The 22,593-nt window shown below is 39.2% G+C and overlaps 1 protein-coding gene across 1 annotated transcript in view; it reads right to left on the bottom strand.

Moving 5' to 3' along the window:
• Positions 1-22,587, bottom strand: part of LOC102292359 (polycystic kidney disease protein 1-like 2) — a 26,054-nt gene extending 3,467 nt beyond the window's left edge. The window contains exons 1-30 of the mRNA XM_042221771.1: positions 22,257-22,587; positions 21,334-21,479; positions 21,072-21,233; positions 20,328-20,465; positions 19,915-20,046; positions 19,613-19,737; positions 18,439-18,559; positions 18,185-18,316; positions 17,122-17,235; positions 16,465-16,579; positions 16,180-16,370; positions 15,866-16,096; positions 15,300-15,401; positions 13,069-13,247; positions 12,603-12,749; positions 11,562-11,761; positions 11,258-11,469; positions 10,881-11,067; positions 9,517-9,757; positions 7,557-7,797; positions 7,289-7,385; positions 7,075-7,197; positions 6,712-6,897; positions 4,222-4,552; positions 3,954-4,087; positions 3,620-3,747; positions 2,394-2,554; positions 2,062-2,272; positions 785-886; positions 531-662 (exon numbers count right to left, since the gene is read on the bottom strand). Of these exons, the coding sequence (XP_042077705.1) occupies positions 531-662; positions 785-886; positions 2,062-2,272; positions 2,394-2,554; positions 3,620-3,747; positions 3,954-4,087; positions 4,222-4,552; positions 6,712-6,897; positions 7,075-7,197; positions 7,289-7,385; positions 7,557-7,797; positions 9,517-9,757; positions 10,881-11,067; positions 11,258-11,469; positions 11,562-11,761; positions 12,603-12,749; positions 13,069-13,247; positions 15,300-15,401; positions 15,866-16,096; positions 16,180-16,370; positions 16,465-16,579; positions 17,122-17,235; positions 18,185-18,316; positions 18,439-18,559; positions 19,613-19,737; positions 19,915-20,046; positions 20,328-20,453 (4,401 nt within the window). The 5' untranslated portion in view covers positions 20,454-20,465; positions 21,072-21,233; positions 21,334-21,479; positions 22,257-22,587. The remainder of the gene's footprint in view (positions 1-530; positions 663-784; positions 887-2,061; positions 2,273-2,393; positions 2,555-3,619; positions 3,748-3,953; positions 4,088-4,221; positions 4,553-6,711; positions 6,898-7,074; positions 7,198-7,288; positions 7,386-7,556; positions 7,798-9,516; positions 9,758-10,880; positions 11,068-11,257; positions 11,470-11,561; positions 11,762-12,602; positions 12,750-13,068; positions 13,248-15,299; positions 15,402-15,865; positions 16,097-16,179; positions 16,371-16,464; positions 16,580-17,121; positions 17,236-18,184; positions 18,317-18,438; positions 18,560-19,612; positions 19,738-19,914; positions 20,047-20,327; positions 20,466-21,071; positions 21,234-21,333; positions 21,480-22,256) is intronic.
• Between the last annotated feature and the right edge of the window lie 6 nt (positions 22,588-22,593).

Raw genomic sequence — 22,593 nt, 5'->3', positions numbered from 1 at the left:
CCATCCATCCATCCATCCATCCATCCATCCATCCATCCATCCATCCATCCATCCATCCATCCATCCATCCATCCATCCATCCATCCATTCGCTTCCACGTATCCTATCTATACATTTCTTTAGATCCACAAAGACACAGTGAAGCACAAAAAGGCACCTGTGCTTTTTTGTGGCATGAAGCCACACTGCTGCTCACCGATGATCACTTCTCCTCTTAACCTAGCTTCAGCAACTCTCCTAAGTGATCAACTTTATCCCTGTGTAGTTACAACAGATCCTCTCATCCCATTTATTTTGAGAACTGGTACACTTCTTTTCCTATTTTCCTCTCACTCGCCAATATTGTCTCAAAAAACCTGGTTAAAAAGTCCATTGGGCCAATGCTCAGCTTTTATTCCTCTAGAGCAACAATGTCAGCTGAGTTATTCAGTAACATTTAAAATGCGTGAACTACTCAACTGCTACTGAATGATTAAAATCGTATGGTGAGGATAACTAAAACACAGAAAAATGATCCTGATTTTTGTTACCTTGTGGTATTTTTGCTCCTGATTGAATGCCATGAGGATCACCGAGAGCAGGAGATTGAGCACCACGAATGTCACAAAAACTATACAGGAACCAATGAGTAACCCACCAAGCACAGGATTGCTGGCCAGGACCTAGAAGATAGTGCCTCAGTTAGATTTTATTACCACTTTGAAACTAACTGACCAAATTGGAAATGACAGAAAAAGAAAAATGTTGACTTAATGTGTGCAAATCCTGAGACGACCATTCTCACCTCATCATAGTTAAAGATGCCTATCTGCAAACCGATGAGAGTCATGAGAGCATCCATGAAAGTTTTATAAGAGGATAGGTTCCAGCCATAAATCGCGTTACACTAAAGGAGAGAAATTACCATTAGATCAGCAGAAGGACCGCTGAGATCATTCCTGCCCATCATGGATTTCAATTTCCATTAAATAATCTCGGCGATAATGGAGTGAGGTTACTTGATTGGTATTTCACGCACCGTTTAAAGCATAATGACACTGTACTATAACAGAATGAATTAGTTTAAATTTACGAATGTAATGAACACCACCTGCCCCGGCTCTCCAGTCAACGCTCATCACTATTCAAGTCCTCTAATGCACACAGTGGAAAAGATTAGCATCAGCTGTCCTTTCGTTTTGGACTTTTATGTAATATATCAAACTACTGGATGGTTTTAATTTAAATTATATTGATTAGAGCAGCGGTCCCTAACCTTTTTTGCGCCACGGACCGGTTTATGCCCGACAATATTTTCACAGACCGGCCTTTAAGGTGTCGCAGATAAATACAACAAAATAAAACTAGTACCGGTACCGAAAAAAAGAAGATTTATTCATAACACACGTGAAAAGACCCAGGAAAACCAAGTTAACGATAAAAACGATAACAAAATAACGCTGAAAACCGATAAAAACCCCGAAAACCATACATTTTACACCTGAGCCTCAACTCTCGCGGCCCGGTACCAAATGACTCTCGGACCGGTACCGGTCCGAGGCCAGGGGGTTGGGGACCGCTGGATTAGACAAAGTCAGATTTTTCAGTGTTTCCAAAAAGTTGAGTTCTTGACTTTTAAAACATTGTTTATTTTTCTAAAAAGTGTATTTTCTCAAATTATTAAGATAAATTAATCTTTTTAATTAATTTTTAGAATAGATATATTTTTTAAATCTTTGTATTAAAGGCTTTAGAGAACATTTTTTTGCTTTGACTGAGCAGCACCGTTAAATCTGAGAGAAGTTCTCTTTTCAAGTTCTCCAAAGTGTTATAGTTTTCTCCTCAGATACAAGGTTTTGAACAAGCATTCCCCATCATATCTTAAAGACCTCAGAGTACTCTTCAGTGGAACCAGCTTACAGTTTGGATTCAGGAGACAGACACAGTCTCTACTTTTAAGATTAGGCTGTAATTAATAACCCTCCCGACCGCCACCAAAAAGCGTTCTGTTCTTGTCCATGTAAATACAAAATTATTTATGTGCGAGGAGTCAAGATTTGGTCAAAGGAACCAGATACTTACTGCAATGGAATAAGCCAGCAACATGATCACAATGATCAGAAGAAGACCGCTTATGCTGGTCCAGGCTCGCTGCAGTGCAGCTGTGATCATGTTCATCTTTGGGTTAAGTCTAAGCAGGTGCCACAGTTTGACAGTGGCGAGCAGGACCAGGAAAGCCATCAGATACTGAAAAAGGGATTCTGATGTGCCTGTCTGGTAAAAACTGACAAACCTATAAAAACAGGAAAGATGTGGAGTAAAAAAACAACCCACCAAATAACACCAAGCATGGGAGAGGCATGTTTTTGCAGTTAAACAGCTAAAATTAAAGCAAAGTTTTACGTTAATCTCACTTGTCGTTGTGGTTTTGGTAGTATGCTATATCACGGTTCGTGATCAGAGTCCTCTGGATAAAGGCGGCCACGGCACTCCAGCTCAGCAGGATGATAGAAAGCTCCAGAAGGTTCCATTTGTTCTTGAAGTAAAGCCAGCGCTGCTGCTTCATTAATTTCCCCTTTCCAGGAAAAGAAGTGAGAGCAACAGCTCTTATGTAATCCAGCAGGGGGTTGTCTGCATGCTCATGCATTTGTTGAGGTTTTAGCAGGAACACCACCAAACATATGTTGACAATTTGCACAAATAAAAGTGCTGATTTGTCCCATGATGTCCAAATGCATGTGAAAATAATCTGATCATATTTAATGAAAGTCTCAGTGCTCACATAAGAGGTTTTTAAGTATAAGCATTTACTGTATACTGTTTATCTAACCCTAAAAATCTTTATGAGAGAGCAATACAAAGATAGATAAAAATAGCACATTTATGGATATTTAGGCTTCTTAATAATTGAGATTATATGTTGTCTAAAGCTCTTACTGTAGTTAATTTAACATGCAGTCTTTGGGACTTCCAGGTGAATTTCAGAGGGGGTGTAGCTACATGACATCTTGACAGATACAGTAAAATAAGCTGTGTGCTTATGTCACCATAATAATCTTAAGGGACTGCAACAAAGGGCACACAATAGGAGCTTATTGGCTCAGAAATTACAGTTAATGGTCGACACCCACGATCACAATGAGCCTGAATGAAGTGAAACGACGTGATTAACATGTGACTCAGTGATGCACTAAAAAGCAAAAGGATTATTACGAATGACAAATAAGATTAATGCTATTATATCAGCATCAACTTTGTAATTTCCTCGTAATTACAGTACAGTAGAGCTGCACAGCATTTGACATGCTCTGATTTAGCTGCTAATTGCTTCTGGATTAACAGGCAGTAACGACTTAATAAAAAATGATTAATAGAAACATGCAGAGTGGCTTCATTGACTGTTCAGCCTCACGACACTCGTAGTTAATCCACGTTAGACTAATTCTTGCCGGTCACAGTAACAAACAGTAACTGCTCACTCTCAGGAAAATAATGGTCAGGAAACCAAAAAGTGATGATGATGCCAGTCTAAGTTTGTTTAAACCTCATTGGCTAAATGAAGTTAGTCTATTTAACTGGATACATAGAAAACAATATTTGGAACTAGATTCCATTATGTATTAATAATGTTTGTATTTACCTGATTGAACATGTAATAGAGGATGAAAAGCATATAAATGATCTCAGCGGTCATAATGCAGATGTGGAGGCCGTCACCTGGCAGGTAGAGATGAACACTCTGCATTTCACTGTTTAACTGAAAGGCTCCTGCAAAGTCAGAGAGAAGACTTCACTTACATGCGTACAGCTTAATGTGATCTCAATCATAGGCTGTCGGAGTTCTCAGTATGAAGGTGTAAAAAGGGAATAAATGTAGATTGCAGTTACATATGAAAACTAATAAAGTCTGATGTGTTATCCATTCTATAGAGTCTTCTCTAGCGAAGCTTTAAATGCATTACAGTTCTCCTTACCTACAGCAGGGGACTCCAGCAAAAGCGTGACAATGCAGAGGAGATTCACATTTGCATTATAAACAGTGAACTCAACAAAGATGGCCCGCGTGTAAACATCGAACCACATATTGTTGAACAGATAGTCGAGGGTGCTGTGGATAAATATTAAAGAATTAATGTTGTTAATATATTCCATATGTTCATTTTAAAACCAACCAAGAAGACTATTAACTCTCAGACAACACAGCATCTTGGGTATTCTTTCGATTTTTCTTAAGGTACAGACCTGGTTGCAGTTTGTAAATCTGGGCCGAGCTCCACTGAAAAGCCTCCCCCTCTGTAGAGCGCCAATTCTCCCCAGACGGGGTAAGCTCTGAGTTGAGAGTGTGTCTGGTACGTCCAGGGACTGGAAATGCTTGCAGAGGTGTTATTTCCAACAGACGTGTTCCAGCCAGGTCCGTAGGAGCCCATGTCCTCCGCTTCCCATGAATATGGAGCGCTACAGCCTGGCACCATCTTTAGCATGGGGCCTGCAATCTGACACGAGTTCTTCTTCACTCTCAGTTGACGAAGACGTGCATTTCCCAGAAGCTTCGAGTTTCCATCAGTGATGAATCCTGGAACACAGTATTTTACATTTCATTCTTATTGTCATTTATTTTTCATTTGAGTAGGCTACGGCCTTTTTAGGTCGTACCTACACGCACCTGCCCAGCTGCAAAGATCATCGCAGTTCAGGATGAGAAACCTTTGTGTAGCATGTATATATTTATAGATTTAGCTAAAAGGTTCAAGTCAAAGCACTCTAACATACGCTGGGAAAACTGTCATGTGTCTTGTGTTGACAAGATTAAAAAAAAAAACTAGACCTCTGACCTTCACCTCAAGATCTGAATATGTGTAATCCTTTTAGTTGATGCACCTATTTGAAAGTCTTAGCTTATCTTGTTCTCAAGTTATCGTGTTTACAAAGTCGGGTGTCTACTCTGCCTGCCCGACCACCTGGCAGGGTGACAGCAGTACTCCACCGACCTTTAACGGCTGAGGGGTAAAAGGGCACACGTAAAAAAGAGGCGGGAAATATAGAATAATAGATAATAATAATCTGTACTTCCTGCACCAAAGTTCAGATTTGATATCACTGCAATCTCAGTGAAGACTTAAGGCACAATATTTAAAATAATACACAGATATTAATGAAATGACACTTGACACAAAACAGTTGCTTTGACATAAAGCTGGATTAATCTGTTCATGTGTTCTGCTTTAATAAACAAAAAAGTCTTCTAAAACTTTTATGAGATAACAAAACAAACCATCGAATCGAACCTTGAACTAATTCACCTGTTCGTGTAGATATGGTTATATCCCTTCTGTATGTTCTGCTATTGGAACGTTCTAAAAAAGGTTCAACACTAGGGATGGGTATTGATAAGATTTTCACGATTCCGATTCCATTTTCGATTCTGTTTAACGATTCGATTCTTTATAGATTCTCTTATCGATTCTCTTTAAAAAAAGGAGAACACTAAGGTCGATTAGCTTAGAAGTTTGTTTTATATCTTCTCTTTGAACAAGATAGAAATTTAGGAGTAACATGGCCTTACAAACACCAACAGTGAGATCTTAAGAGATCCACAGCCTACGGCTCTTTAATGGGGTGTCACAGGGTCCCCAGGAAAAAAATTGTAAATGTAAAACAATAAAATAAACATTCTTCTGTAGCAATAACAAAGTATAACATCAATTATTCTGTAGCAATTACACAAGAATATCCAGTAATGTCCCTGCCTACAATTAAACACATTCACTTACCGAAAATCGGGGCATCTGCTGTGGCAAATGGGTGCAAGCCTTTTACCACAAACTTAGTCACTGCTCGGTGACATTCGTCTATCCTGGCCTGAAAGGAGACGCTACCGGTAGACTGCAGCGAGAACTGCCAGCATCTGAGCCAGACTCTGTCTCTCTCATCATGGTCACCTAAATGCACAGTAATGGCAGGTTTTGTAATAAGGCAGATCGCGCTAACATAATATGCACTGTTAGTTGATTATTTACCTGCCGCATTAACGGGAGAGGACGTGCAAACGTTACCGCTGCTGCTGGGTTGAGATTCACGAGTCCGGAGCGGAATTAAAAACACGACATTCATTTAAGGTCATCGCGTGTTTTGTGAGCAAATGCTTTTGCATATTCGTAGTGTTTCCTCCCTTAAATGAAATATCTACTTTGCAAGTATTGCAAGTTGCCCTGTTGTCATCCGTTCTCGTAAAGTATAACCAAACTTTTGAGCGTTTGAGCCGCTTAGGCGCCGTGTTTCCTGCCAGGTAAATGACGCTCCGCAACGTGGTGACGTCATTCGGGGCGACTGGAATCGATAAGGGAATCGTTTGCAAAAATGGCAAACAACTCCAAGGAATTGAAACAGTGGGAACCGGTTCTCAACAAGAACCGGTTTTCGATACCCATCCCTATTCAACACTAACCCTTAAAAGTAAGAACACAACTAAACAGTGAAGCAGAATAAACAACTTCAGGTCAGAAATCATGACTCCTTGTTGAAAGTCATCAAATTGCTTTCCACTTCCACTCTGATAACATCCTTGTATGGACTTTTGTTGCTCTTTGCAAAACCATTTCTCCCATAGTCCTTTGATAACAGTCTACTGAGCCTGCCGATTAGAGGAGGTGGCCAGTAACTGGCAACGTCTACAACAGAGATAAAAGCGAAGCCCTGTCCTGTTTGACTGTCCTTTTTGTAACAAATATTTACCTGGATATTGTCCAAAGAGGTTACTGAGTAGAGATGTCTTGGCCCAGTTGAATACATCTTGAATTGCCATGGTGGCTGGTGCGTTTCCACAGAAGCTTTGTTTAATGTGTGTGTTTAGGTAAAAAGCATTTGGATCTCTCTGGCCATGTGCCACCAGCAGCAGCATCCACAGGAACCCCATGTAGACTGAAACATACAGGGGGATTAATTCAAACCCAGCATTAATTTCAGGTCAGACTTACAACATCCCTGGAAGATAAGTTGTAGTCAAATTTTTTTTTTCTGCAGTTCTTGTCCTTGATGAAGATTTCCTTCAATTTGTTTTAATCAGGTTAATTCGCAGTTCTTTGTGTGTCTACTTACTCAGTATCTCCTTGATTAGAGCAAAGGCTTTCTGTTCCAGCATCCTGTTCCTCCTCATTTTTTCTACGTCTGCCAGAGGCGGCGGCTCATAAACACTGCCATAGCGCACAAACATTTGTTCACCTGTGGATGAAGTTTGTTGCCAAAGAAATGTTCAGTATTTAAACAAAAGAGGAAGAAAGTATGCTTTCTAGAGTTTTACTTGATATTTTACCGATATTTCTGTGGTTTCTTTCAAATTGAACATTTTGAAAATCTTCCTCGTCGACTTTTTTAATCACAAGAGCAAAGAAGATTGCAAAACAAAGCACCTGTTTTGAGAGGCATGAATAAATACAGTGGTTTATTTCGAGTAAATATTTAAATTTACAAAAAATTATCTATATTAGAAACGTTAAATTATAAGAAAATTGTGTAACTGAAATTTTAACTGTGCAGGAAATCTTAAGGGTATGTATATAACAGACAAATGTTCTTCTCACCTTCAGCGGCTGAATAAGGAGGACACTCTGAAAGAAGGAAATAACCATGGATACCAACCAACTTATGGAGCGCGGTTTTCCAAATTTCAAGCCATACAGCATTGTGAAATAGCCTGATACGACACTGGTTGCGATCACCAGCAGCCAGCCAAAAAAAATAAACCACCAGGGTAGACCTCCGTGACAGCACGTCCTTTTTTTCTCACCGCCATCGCCATCAGTGCTGTCTGACGGACTGGCCCTGTAAACACGGAGCGACAGAACAGCAAGTAAAATTACATGTCCTTTCACCAATATGAACTTAAATAGCATTAACATGTAACTTTACAGAGCAACGAGTAAAAATGTTTTTGCAAAGTAATAGGCCATTATCCTAACATCGTGCATACATGTTTAAATCAGTACTGCTCTCCATATTATACTACTTTAGGGCCTTTACCATATAAAGCACCGTGAGGTGACTGCTTTTGTGTTTTCCTTCTATATAAATAAAACTGAACTGAAAAATTGAATTGAATATGCTCAATAATGCAGAGGTAGGAAGTACAACTATTTTGTTAGTCAAGTACTTGAGTATTTATGTTCAGCTGTTAACTTTTACTCTCTACATTTTTACCCAAATATTTATACTTTTCACTCCTCACATTTTCAAACCAGGCTCATTACTTTAGGTTTAAGACAACTGAGGGAAGTTTTTATTTCACAGCTGCCTTCAAACATCTGAGTGATCTGAGCCTAAATGGTGGGAACAGTAACACAGAAAAGTAATCCTACTGCTGTATCTATCACTGGGGCTTTACACATACAAAGAGATCAAAGAAGCAAAAGCTTTTGATAACTCATATTTTTTGCATCATTCATCATGCTATAGTCAGAGGTTAAAGTGGGCTGGAGCATTGCACAATTCCTGGCTGCAGGAGCGAGCATAAAGGGAAAAGAGGAAAACATAACAGGAAGAAGAGGTTCATGCTCAGAGTTAGGTTACATGAAATGTAGCAGAGATGAATTTGAATTTGAGCTGATGACACATAGATCCATCATCTGAAACTGATCGAGTAATAGCACAAAGTTCATTTAGCTTTGCATAAAAATACTTGATATAAATGTGCTTCAAAGAGCTACTTTTTACTTACTCACTTTGAGTACACTTCAGAGCCTGTATTTTCTTCATCTTTTACTTGAGTAAAGAAGTTGAGTCAGCTTTTTCTGGAGTGTACTTAATACTTTACTAGTATTTTTTAAGAACCTGTACTTGTACTTTGGCACTTTTCCCACCTCTGCAGATCAGCAATTAGACTTCAGTTGTTTTACTCAAAGAACACCCATTTTGATGATTCTCTCATAGATTTTATTGTTTATTTTTGAAGTTTTTTTAATAGCTTACTGTGCAGGATCATGCATATTTTGACTAGTGAAATTCTGTGCTCTAGCTTAACGTATTTTAATGATTGAATTGTGCTCTATTTTGATTTACTGTGAGTTTAAAAATGGTGTTTGTTGGTCCTTTTTCTCATATTGCTTTTGTAATTTCTTTGATAATTCTTACAGAACATTGCTGAGGTTTTGTTATTGCTTTGATATGTAGGGACGTCTGTCTTTTTAAAATACTTTGCACACAGGTGCTGGTTGAGTGCGAGCCAGGGTATTTAATCTAGGCTGTGCATGTGTCAGTCCCTGAGGAAGACTTGGAGTCGATAAACGTTGGTGTGTTTCGCTTGCTGAATTGTTGCAAGAACAAATTTGTTATATGATTTTATCCTCAGAGTGCCTCAACAACCCCCGTCTTTATGTTGAGTTTTAATTTTATCAATTAAAAGCGTTGCAGTGACTATAATAATTAAAACAAAGACATACAGCAGCTATAACTGCAGTTAATTCCTCCAAGATAAAATAAAATGTTCTAGATGGATGTGACATCTAACTGCACCAGCGCGGTCCTCTTATAGAGTGACTTTCATACGTTTTGTTGGTGGGTTCATCTGGAACGCCTCTGTTGGATGCGACGAGTTGATCTTCAAGCAACTCCTTCATGCTCTGGACTTGCTGCAGCGCCTGTTTGTAGCTGTGTGGATTCGGGAAGCCTGAGGGACCCAGCTGACTCAACTCACTGTCGATGCGACACAGTTGTCTGTACAGATACTGGCTTTTGTTTCTGTTCTTTTGAATCACCCCCTCTGCCGATGCTGGATAAGCGCTGCTATCTGAAAATGTACATATGTTATTACTTGGAAATCTCAAGGAAGCACATGATATGATGTGTTCAGAAAGCAAAAATTGCTTTGTTTGCAGAAATGTGATTGTTGGCAGCGTTTTCAAATTCTGTCTTTACTTGTTTCAAACAACCACTTTGTCATATAAGCAAGTATCTTCTGGATGATTTCAGAACTCTGCAGTGTCCGTCCTTTCAGGCAAATTTTCATCTTTTATGCCTCTTTGAATTAACAGCTGATTAAAAACAACGTCCATCAAATTTGTAGCACGCCACTTAAATTTACTTTGCATGTTATTCAAAAGCAAAAGAACAGACACCAAACTGTTTGTGAGACCTTCTGATATGTAAGTACTAATATACTGGGCTGGGTGAAGCAGAGAAAATGCTCTAGCACTTCAATTTGACCCTTACAGCGAGAGCTGTGATCATAAAGTTGTCTGACTACACTTGTGAAAAGTCCAAAGGTCGAGTTAGCTGATCTCCCCTCTAGTTTGTATCCAGAGGCACTCGAAGACATGAATCCTATTCTACGCACTCGTATGTGGTGCAGAGTTCACATGTAAAAAATTTGTGTCCAACTGACCCCGGCTTCAAACCAAAGTACTTCTCAGTAGACCTCACCCCAATGGCAGCATTGCTCGAGGAAGATGCAGCATTCACCATAAATTCATTTTCTAGGCTCAGACAGTCAGCGTGTTCTAAGGTAACATCCTAAAGAGCCATGAAACCGAGAAGATTTGCTGTACACCGCTTCAGTGTGGTGTGTGCTGATACTCAGTGGCACGCACCACAGTTGAAGAGGCAGGTGATTTTGGCCTCAGCAGCACAATCATTCATCAGCAGGCGCCAGATTTGGCTCCCTGCAACTTTGCTCTTGTTTTTAGAAAGCTACTTGCACTTCAATGGCCACTTGATCTCCTCCAGTGTGTCACGATGTCCGTGCTTCAACTTTAGTTTTGTTTTCTGAACAGTATAATGTTGAAACTGATATAGAAGTACCCAAGAATATGTTCTTAACAGGCAGGCCGCCCAAACTTAAATAAGATGGGGGTTTGGGGCAGTGTTGCAGCACTTTTGGTTGATCATGATCAATTATTAACACGAGAACTCACCTGATAGCTGAGGCTGTGTTTCTGTCTCGATATTTTCACTAGCTGTGTTATTCTGTGTGATTAAGTCTTTCAACACAGAAAGTATAGCATTGACATCATTTTCTTGTTCAGGCACAAACTTAATCTCCTTGCATGCGACATTGCTTTTCATAGTCTTAGAGAGCGAGTGGGCAATTCTTGTGATGTCCTAAGGGGAAGCACATTCAATACCGAATTTTGATACCAAATGAAGTGTATGCACATCAGAGAAATTCTTCTAAACCCACAAAACCATCAGTATTTGTAACACGTACAAAAAGGTTTGTCATAAGGCTTGGGTGCCAGTTTAGCAGCACCTTAATATTAAATGCAGAAACACAAAAACAGGAAACACCTACCTTAATGATAACATCTAAAGACACTCTGCTAGTCATGTCCGTTGTGGCAGAAGAATCTTGTGTGTTCTTTTTCTTTTTTTTGCGCTGGCAACAAGAAAACTCCCGAGGACGAGTGAATCTGAAAATACTGACTATGAGGATATTGACGGGAAACATGATGAGGGAACTCTGAACTCCAATCATGAACTGCTGCCAAGTAAACTCAAAACTTCCTGAAAATACAAATGGGAATTAGATTAATTAGATCTGGACTTTTTTACACTTTTTTAAAAGTAAATTTAATGGCAATACATTTTTGATGTACCTAGGTCCATTACTTGGTCAGAGGGATCTTTTGGGATCCCATAAAACATGATACTGGTTAACATGGTACAGAGCAGCAGAGAAAAACAGCAGGACACTCTCTGCACACGGGTGAAGTGGCTGCTCGGTGGTCGACTGATCACCGAAATCCAGAGGTGTCCGTCATTGAAATCCTTTGTTGTCTTTGTGAAGAACAAATTACTGAAAGATAAAAGCAACATTGTAAAAATCAAATGTTTTAAACCTTCATAAACAGCTAATTAGTGATGGATTAGCGTCACATTTTAATCTTTTTCTAATTCCTGTAAAACACTATTGTAGATCTGAAGCATTTGGAGGTTTTAGAGCCTAAAGAAAAGCGAATAATCCCCACTAAATCACCAGATCAGCGCTTAAACCAAATATTTAGCTACTCAACTGGGATGAGAAGAAAGTGGCAGCTTTTACTGGGTTTCATTTCGTCTTTGGAAATTCAGCTAAATTCAAATAAAACAATAAATTGTTCTGTAGTCACATTTTTTTTATTCTTTCAGCTGGTTCCCTTAGTCACCATGGTAGATCATCTGCCTCTATCTCACCCTATCCCCAGCTTCTTCTGTCACACCAACCCACTGTATGTCCTCTATCACATCATCCATGAATCTTCTCTGTGGTTTTCTTCTTTTTCTCCTGCTTGGCAGCTCAACATCCTCTGTCCAGTGTGTCCACTCTCCCTCCACCTTGCATTTTAATCATACCTGGGCCTAATAATTTCTTTCTGGTAGCCTTGTGAAAGTCCTCAAGCACTGGTAGATTTTTCAACGAGTTGAAAAGTAAATTCTGGCTGCTGCTTTGTGAAAGTGAATTTCATTTAAAAAAAAAAAATGATAGTTTACCCTACCTGCTGCAAACACAACATTATCCAAATGGAACTCCAAACCATGAATTCGATTGAATTTGCATTTGATCAGCACTCCCAATCTGGGTTTCATGTTCAGCCTCTAGACAGAGTGCTTGTACGTGTAATTCTGCTACCAAACGTACCACCAGGCTTTGGGCTTACCTGAACCTCTTTAGATCCATCTCTGTTGCAGCAGGAAATATTTTATCGAGGGAACAGTCATCAATGTCTACCGACAGCCAGGAATTACATAGAAAATGCCATTTCTCCTCTGTCTGTAAATCCTGCACCATGACATTGCCTACATACCTGAGAAAAGGCAAACAATGTAAATGCACGATGCAATCATGTGACCTCTGCTTTGCTCCACGTGACACCCACAAAAGTCAGTAGAAGACATATTACTTAAAATGACAGCTGAATTGCATTTAAAGACCATGTTTTCCTTAAAAAAGCAACAATAATTATCTTTAAGATCAGTGTATTTGGGACCGGATTCACTGTATTCACCTTAATGTCCAATCATTGTGGTGTTCTAGGTCAAACAGTATGTTTAATTACCATAAAAATACCATAATTGTCAAGATGCCTTTCTTTTGTGTGGTTGTGACATTTCTTTTTTTCCTACCAGGCAGAATGGCTTCCTGAATTGTTGTGCCATAGTCTGATGCCCTGCAGGTCTCCCAGGGAGAAGGGCGTGGTTAGCAGGAACATGTCCACTGCTCCCCTTTCAAACACACGTTTCTTTGAATCTGTCAAGTGGTGAGGCTCGCTGTGTCCTTCTGTACCCAGCAGAGTAACTGTCACCTAAAATAATCAATTTTGTGCATGAAAAGTATAAAACTGAAAACAACACCATTCTGATTCCATATATGAGAGCAATGGTAGCACCTTAGTACTGGTTTAAACTGTTTCTGGCAATATATTAGGGAAAACTTCAAATAGTAATAGAAATACGGACTTGATCAACTTTTGCCTGTTTCATACAGTTAGAATAACCACTGTAAAAATAACAATTAAGATTTCACTGTGTGTAAGTGTGAGAGTCTGCGTGCAGTGCATATGATACACACAGTGCTGTGCATGTATTTATATTTTGCTAGGAAACAGGTTACAGAATTTCATTAAACATGAGCTCGTAACATGCTAACAAGCTCGTAGGTCAGTGTTAACAGCAAGAAAAACATCCCCGACGTTAAGACACACAATGTTTTATCATTTACAAAACTGGTAAGATGTTAGCAACAAGTAGAAAAGAATTATGGTCTTTTACCAAAATACTTCTATACAGTCTGTTTTATTAGTTTCTTTACTTTCCATCCAGAGGAGTTGCCACCGGTTGGACATAAAAAAATGCATGTTTAAGCTCCACTCTCGTTAACTTTCTTCTTCTTCTATTCTATCTGATGAGATAGATATTAAAGCATGTGCCTTTTCTTTACTATGTAATTGCATACATCAGTCTGGGAATACAGAAAAGAAAAGACACAAACAATGTCCTTTTTCACATAAAGTTACTGAAAGAAAAAAAAAAATCACTGAAAAGTTAGTACAGACAGAAAATACGTGTGATGAGATGAGCAGCCTAAGTGATCAGTACAGAGCATGTGCTGAAACCCAAGTGCAAATCTGCCTGTAGCTTAGTGTTAGCAGAACATGCTAAAAAAAACACATATATTATTATCTTAGTTCTGGGACCTAATGTGTCGGCAGAAAGAGCAGGTGTACGAAGCCCACCACCTAACGAGAGCTGAGTATTCACAAGCCTATTTTAGAACTCGGCCTTGAGATGGAGCTGATGGAGCAACCCCAGAAGTCTTTGGTTATTGAGTGCTTCACGGTGTTTCACTGCCAGGGAAACATGAAGAGTTGCTGAATAGCGTATTGTGTGTTTGGGTAACACAGATGAAAAAGTTCTTGTTTGTGGTGAAGAGTGTTGATCAAGTTACTTGAAAATAGTAATTAGTTACTAATTACTGATTACTTCTCCAAGATGTAATCCTGTTACTTTACTGATCACTTGTTTTCAAAAGTAATTAGTTACTTTATTACTTAGTTTATAAAAACATGAGACACAACCTCAACACATAATAAAGCGAAAGACCTTTCAGCCCAGTTCTTTTTCTGCATAATCCATCATTATGTAAAATGTAATCAAATGAAAAAGTCTCTCTTTAAAACGTGTTTTATTAGCTTTAATCTTTTAACTTTAAGCATCAAGCAAAAATTAAATTATATGCAATATTCTCTGTGAAATGTGTTTCACATTCAAACTTATTTTCTGCATATTCCAGCTTATAAAATAAAATAATGTTTTGTGTTTGCACTCACTCTTTCAAATAAAATCTAAGACTCAGCGGCACTGAGTCCTGTGGCTCTTAAATCTATTTTCATCTATTTAGCAGGAGTGGGGCGGGTGGAGGTTTGCCCGGTGCCTCAGCAGTCATGTCAGTGGGAGGATCCGGGGATTTCTCTGTGAATTTTACATTCCCGTGGCGGTGTGCTCGGTGCTTGCTCAGATTTAATGTTAAATTTTTCGGACGTTGCACGCTCGTACGTCCTTGTCGTGAGACACGCTCACGAACAAAATCACGGTTTAGTAACGCAGTAACGCAGGGTGCTTATGGGAGAAGTAACAGTAATCTAATCACTTTTTTGGCAATAGTAATCCCTTACTTTTCTCGTTACTTGAAAAAAGTAATCGGATTACAGTAACGCTACTGCCCATCTCTGGTGGTGAAATTGTAAAAAGATGAGCTGCTGATAAGCAGACTGAAAACAGAGAACGTGCATCTCATGATGTTTCCACAAGTCTAAAGTAACTTTGCGAGAAGTATGACTTTCACTGAACACATGTACCTGAGAGGAAGTGGAGGCTCCTATACGATGCCCAGTACAGACACTCAACAGGTAGCGATACTCATCCATTGGATCATTGTCCTCCAGCTCTGTCACCTTTACCTGTTATTCAGCCAACAAGCAAAAATATTATATGGACATGAGATGGAGACGCTATTCCTAAATAGAAAAGCTGTTCACATATTAGTGTTCAACTATCTATCTAGAAACTATCTATCTATCCAGAGAGAGAGTTCATGTAAGAATATAGAAGATGCAGAGAGATACAAGTGTGTATTTTAGAAGTGGCTGAAATGACCTTAAGCTTCAAGGATCAAACAGATGAGAAGTGAGCTACAAAGTCTTTCTAGCTATTTTCTTTATTCTCTAACTCATACACCTCCAGGTTTTCACAACATCAAGCGTCCCCTGGAGCCTCAAACACAACTGTTTCCACAGAAAACACCTCAGACCAACTAACATATAAGTAGTTGTTGTGTTTTTTTTAAGATATATAATACTCCTAGGAAACAGACAAGCCTTTTGTTATTTTTAATCTGTTCTTCAGTCCACGAGAGATGCAATACCTTGACTGTGTCTTGAATATCTTTTCGTCTTGCCCACACGAGGACCAAGAGATATGCCAAAAAGAGTGCCACGACGAAGCACACAACCACAGGATTATCGGCAAAGGTTGCAAATAGCTCAGCAGTGCGTGACGGGTCGACAAGGTTGGGAGTGACAAAGAAGGAGTTCCCAAAGAAGGTGAGGTGGTTGCAGAGGCACTGGGTTTCTAAATGAGTGGTATTGGCACCAACCTTGAAAGACAACAGCTTATATTTCCATTATTGTTTAAGCAACGCCTCACTGTACGTGTAGCAGATTGAAATGTTGCACTTACTCTGCATCCAGATTTGCTCCAGTCCAGTAGTGATTTATTCCAAAATTGACATGAGGTTGTGATGGGCGTAATTGATAAACTGGCATTTATAGATTTTATACCTGGGCCCACTATGGGTCTCACAACAAGATAATGCACTCCAGTGTTGCCCTTTAAATCCTCAGGGTGCAGGAGCCATGTGTATTTCTCCTCTGTGCAGGCACACGAGACACAGTCAAATCTCATTCAGTCACATTAGAAGTGGAAAAAATCTTGTCACCACAATTAAGCAAAGGCATTTCTTACCTTGTGTGGCTCCCTGCTGAGGCATCTCTGTTGCCGCTACATAATTTGTCTCAGTAGGGTAGTCATTATAACCAAGGAGGACTTTGAAGGGTAAAGGAACCTTTGAAGGCATCATCTTTAAAAGGTTGGACATGCAAGACAAAATCTTATGAATGCGCAATCTAAAATAAAATCATGAATTTCCTTCATGAAAGAATAAAGAATATAATTAGTAAAACTATGATTGGCTGCAGTCATCATAGTGCTACAGTGTAGCAAAGATATGAAGTTTTAGGGAGGGTAACAGCGTGGCTCTACATATTTGACATGACAATCTGTCAGCGGTTAATCACTATGACATTAATTTACATCAAATAAAGATTCTTCTGATGTAGGTGATGAAATGTGTCAGAAACTGGTACATATATTCGTGGTCTCCAGAAGATGACCTGCAATAGCTGATCTTTTAATGCAAAACTGCCATGTAAAAATTTTCTTTAGCCTCGTCTTGTAGCTACACTTTCTGCTAACAGTTAGCAATGTTAGCATGGTCACAGCAAAAGTCACGCTGAACAGAATGTAGCCTCTGTATGTAATGTAACCATAATATCACTGTCCACTAAGCATGTTTGCTTCTTCTAATTTCAGGAGTCGACATAAAAGAACAAGTCACTGAACCTTTAGAACCAGGGTAGAATTCGCTGAAGGAATATCAATAACCGTTGTGCTGAAGTTCCCCAAGTCCAGAATAGTGGTGTTCACTTGTTCTCCAGCAAACCGTGGAAACACGATCTGAAGTCAGATGTTAGAAAGCGGTTATCCACTGTTTCAAAATGTAGCCACTTTAACATATTTTAAACTTGTAAAATAGTTACATGCAAGTAACATATTAATCAGTACTACTACTACTATTAATTGTACTACTATTTAAAAGTAGTAATCCCTCCCCAGAATTACATCAGGCCTTTTTCTATTATATAATTTTTTTTGTCATTGAGTGAAAGTATTTGCATAAGTATTTAATCCTCAAGTAAAATATGACTTAGCACTTGGTGGAGAAATTGAAAGCAGTAAAATGTTTCTTGTAGGTGGTCACCACCTTCTCTCACATCTAGGGAGGGATTATAGCCCAGTCCCCTTTACAGAAACTCTCTGAACTCTCCAGGTTTCTTGGCTTCTTCTTGGTGACTCACAGTTTCAGCTCTCTCCCTAGATTATCAAGTTCTGGAGATTGGTTAGGCCACTCCATGACCTTATTGTGATTCTTTTTTAGCCAGTGTTTTAACCAGTTGTCACCTTCTCACCAAACGTCTTGCTGATGGTCTTGTAGTCCAGATGCAGATCTAAATCTTGTCTGTCTTTTGTCTCGGCCATTGTGGTGGACAGTTTGGAATGAGTGACATTGATTCTGTGGACAGGTGTGCTTTATGCACATAAGGAGTTTAGATGGGAAGTATCTATAACTGATTGATTGATCTGTGGGATCCAGAATTCTGGCTAGCTTTGGGGATCAAATATTTCTTTCTGTTATTCTTGTCATTAACTCATGAAACCCATACAACAACTACTACCTGATGGGTGTGTTATGGATTGATAGGAATTCTGGGCAACAGATTCACCATCTCCATTTCTGTCACAAAACTATTCTTAATATGCATTTCTCAAAAGTCCCCAGAAACAAGTCCTCTCAAAAGGAGATTGAAAACAGTAAGTGTGGATGCTGTAATGTTGCTACACTGACCTGAATATCCTTACTTAAGTTTTCCACAGGGATAACAGACCCTTCTTTTGTTGTGAGGGATAAATAACCTATGAATCTGCTGATGTCCCATCCCACCTTCCAACAAAATGGGTTTACATCTAAGTTCAGCATCTGAAAGTGTAATTCAAAGATCAGGTCAGACATTAGACGTTAGGATGATTGAGCAAAATTGATTTACACACATGTACATATCCACAGCACAAACACTCATAGGCACATGGGTATTGACGTACTCGCACATCCACTGGTTTGTCTGAAGGAAGTATGGTAGTGGGTAGTTGTGGGAGAGAAAATGTGATGCAGGTACAGTTGGTAATATTTACGGAGCCTGTGTACAAGACTGCTGGTAAAACTCTGTAAGAAAAGATCAGGAGATCTACATTAAACATGTGCTTCTCTTAAATATTAGTTTGCAAGTTTAACAGCTCTGGAATCAATAAACTATTAATATACAAAGTAAAATGTGTTTTCATTGCGACTTGGCTACTTGTAACCACGTTATGGTAGTTATGTTAACGACTGGAGGGGACATAAATGTGAACCACTGTCACTTCAAAGAGGCTCAGTAAGAGATCCTTTTACTATATAATGTTGTCAGCATAATAAGCCACTGTAAAAACAAAACTGGATTCAATCTGGATTGTCACAGATTCTGCCTTTACTGTAGTAAACGGATATTTTTAAGACATAGTCACTCCTCAGCGCTTTCATAGGTGCCACACAACATTGTTTTATGGAAAATGTGGAAAATGTGAATGTGGCACTTACAAATGTGGATTGCACAACATGGACATTATATTTCTTCATTTCCATTTAATACTTGTACAGCTGCTGTTATTGTGTAGATTTATATTTCTTCATACATTCTTATATATTTCTATACTGTGTATTGTGTATTTTGTTGTACAGTTATTCTATTTTCAACTTTAATTTATATATTTTATCTTATTCTTTCCCAGTTAAATTTACCCTTCATTCTAATTTGTGTTGTACAGTTATTTCATTTTTAACTTAAATTTTTATATTTTATTTTGTTTTGTTTTATTCCTTCCTAGTTAAATTTGCTCTTTTTAATTTTTATATTTATTTCCTATCATATTCATAGCTTTTTCATTTTCCTTTAGGTCACGAGCAGTTGTGTAAGCATTTCACTACATATCGTACTGTGTATGACTGTGTATGTGACAAATAAAATTTGAATTTGAATTTGAAACATCTGTATTTGCTGAATTTTCCATGTGGTTTATGCAGGTTTTCCTTTATTTTGTCACCCATCCGTAGACAGGTGGCTGTAGGCTTCAGCTTTTTAGTATATCAGCATCAGTGAGATTTTTCCAGTTCAAATTTCTGGGACATGTGGTTAATTTTTGTTTGATAACTTTGTCTTGCATTTGAAGTGAAACGTACCTTCTGACAAATACTTTAACGTGCGTTTTCCGAATTATGCTTGAGTCCTCATTGAGCTCCATAAAGACCAACATCGCACTCTGTATATTGTACAGGGCCCCAAGAAGGCCATCTGAGGTGATTTTCTGCAACACACAACATTTAGAATAAGAAATAAAACTGATTCTAAATACAAAAAGTTTTTTTTTGAAGAGACAGCAGATATTGCTGGGAAGTGATATTGATTTGCATATCTAACATTAAAAGCTACCACGATTCCCCAAAGAAATAAACACAATCAGTATCGGCCTCATAAGACTCACACTGGGACAATAGTCGAGCATGTTGCTTATGCCCTCCACAATAATGTTGGCTGTGGCAAAGACTTCAGTTGCGTTTAGATCCATACGGAGGAGAAATGAACTCAGGGTTGCGAACAATGATGCGGCCCTTTCCTGAAGGTGGAAATGAACTCACAGTCACAGACATGTATTTGGGAGGTGTTATGAAGATATTAACATTTGTGAATTGTCAAAAGCTTTAAAATGTGGTCCTCATATCCCACCTTTAATTTTAGTACAGGGCAGAAGCCCTGTACTAAAGCCCTGTCCACCAAACATTTACTTCCCATTAAGAAGGGAGCTACAGTGAAAGCAACATACATCAGTACGCATTGCAGAGAGATGTCTACAGTCCTTACTGATGGATTCCTCCTTTTTGAACTTCTCTACAGTACCTGTGCTGATGTATTGAGTTCAGTCCCTTTCTTGACGAGAGAAGCAAGTGCTGTGGCTAACACCTGAACGTCTTGTAGAGTTTTGTTGAGATTTTCATTTACTATAGCAATCAATATGTCCAGCATCTTCTGTTGAAGCTTCAGACACCAACAAAATAAATGCATAAAAAAGTGACATATTAGAATTTTACAGTAACAATGTTGTTCATTCAGATTCAAACATTTCCTGATTCACAGAGATGGTTTTTCCTTTCCATCCACCCTGTCTGATTAAGTTTGGAAATGAGACCTGTGTTTTCTTGAGAAGCTGTCAAAAAGATGTAAAATTACACACAGAAACTTCCTTTGAATGAATCAACTGTTGGGCGGCTCCTAAAGCATGCCCTATTAAAGGCCTGTACACACTGACTGCAATCTGAATACACAACAACAAAAGGAAGAAATGGAGATTCTGGGTTCATCCAAATCTCACAACAAAGAAGCAACAGAGAAAATTTGGTGGTTTGATTCATAACTGCATTATGACTGTTTTTGTACATATTTTAGGATGTCAGTGGAGCTGTCCAGACTCTTTTTGCAAAATTACACAGTTGATGTTAACAGCTGCATTAACAATACGTGAGCCTGAAAAAATTTTAACCCATCCGGTGTGTAAAGGCCTTAAAAGTTAAAAGCTTGCTTAGCCCTGCTGGCAGCACAAGGCTCTTCAATGGTCCTATCCTTAAACAGGATGAGATTTGCTACCTTTTGCCTATCTGCTTGTCCTGCAGGATCAGATTGGTCGTTAAGTTCATTGGCCACAGAACTGAAGAGTTGTCCAGCGACTTCTGGTGACAGCTGGCCTTCTGCCTTTAACTGATCCAAGATGTTCTCTATTGAGCTTAAGCTCAAAGTTGAATCCACAACCTGATGAGAAGAAAATATTTTCTCACAGTACTACAAAATCAGAGCATTTCCGTACTCTGGATCTTTTCTCGTCAGTACATGCATCCTATTTGTGGCATACCTGTGCAGTTATAGTGGTGCTGAGTACTGTTTGGCCTTCACCCGTTGCAGTTGCCAGTATATTCAGTTTGTAGTTAGAATTGCTGTCTCCGAGAGGAAGGAAGATGAATTTTACTTCATTGCTCTGACTGCATCGCAGAGTCTTACCTGATAAGGTTCAAACAAGAGAGTTTCTATCATTATTAGATTTCTAGTGAAATATACTCCATTGTGTTTGTAGCTAAATGAATATTATATTTCAGTATTGGATTATTAATCACACTACTAGCCAATCACATTATATGGTGCTACGATAATAGTAGCTGCATCCCTCACTTGCTCACCTGTCGCTGTACGCATTTGAGCCCTCTGTCACCTGACTTCCCTAGCTGTTACAGGTAGGAGTCATGTCACTACTGCCTCAGTCTGAATGGGCTACACTTTGGTTGAGTGGTGCTACTCGTGTTTTTGTGGAGATCACCTGTGGATTATTTCTCCGGAAGCCTTCCATCGATTTCTGGTATGTTATTTTGTGCCGTATGTTTATTGTTTTACTTGGTAGTAAATGCGTGTGTTTTTAGGCTGTAGCTGCAGAAGCCTCCTATTGGCCACGTTGTTTGCAAATTGGGCAACGCCGTTTGATCAGTAGCGGAAAGTGGGGTGAGTTGTGCCAGTTTTTACTTAGAGTGACTTTACAGTGAGGCCTTGAAAGGAATGCTTCTTTCTATAATATGTACATATATTTCAGGATCTAACTCATCCCTGGGATCAGTCACTTTGGATTGTTCTACAGTGCCACCCCCGTGTTTCTATGGATCTTTAGAAACACAACTTACCGCTGGGACAAATCGCCCCACATGTTAAAACAACGTGGAAAATAAATGCCACTGTTAAACTTAGTTACATCAGTGTCTTAAAAGATTTTGCTGATCCAGAAGTACTTACTCTGAGTGCTGAAACAATACTGACAGTTAGAGCAGGGATTTTCAGTATTGCAAGTTATATCAAAAGCATCAAGGATTGTTCCACTCTGTGGAGATATGCTACATGACAAGCCACTGGAGCCATCTCCATCCGTTCCGCAATCAGGTCCTCCCCCTCCCCCTTTTCCACAGTGGCCTTTGCAACAGTCTCCTCCCCCTTTTTCGCAGTTGCCTTTTCCGCAGTCGCCTTTGCAACAGTCTCCACCCCCTTTTTCGCAGTCGCCTTTTCCGCAGTCGCCTTTGCAACAGTCTTCTCCCCCTTTTCCACAGTCGCCTTTGCAACAGTCTTCTCCCCCTTT

This window comes from Haplochromis burtoni, unplaced genomic scaffold (assembly GCF_018398535.1).
Source record: "Haplochromis burtoni strain Fernald_Lab_line unplaced genomic scaffold, NCSU_Asbu1 Contig_74, whole genome shotgun sequence".
In the NCBI taxonomy this organism is placed as follows: Eukaryota; Metazoa; Chordata; class Actinopteri; order Cichliformes; family Cichlidae; genus Haplochromis; species Haplochromis burtoni.
The sequence above is the reverse complement of the archived record's forward strand: the minus strand, read 5'-3'. Positions and strand labels throughout refer to the sequence as shown.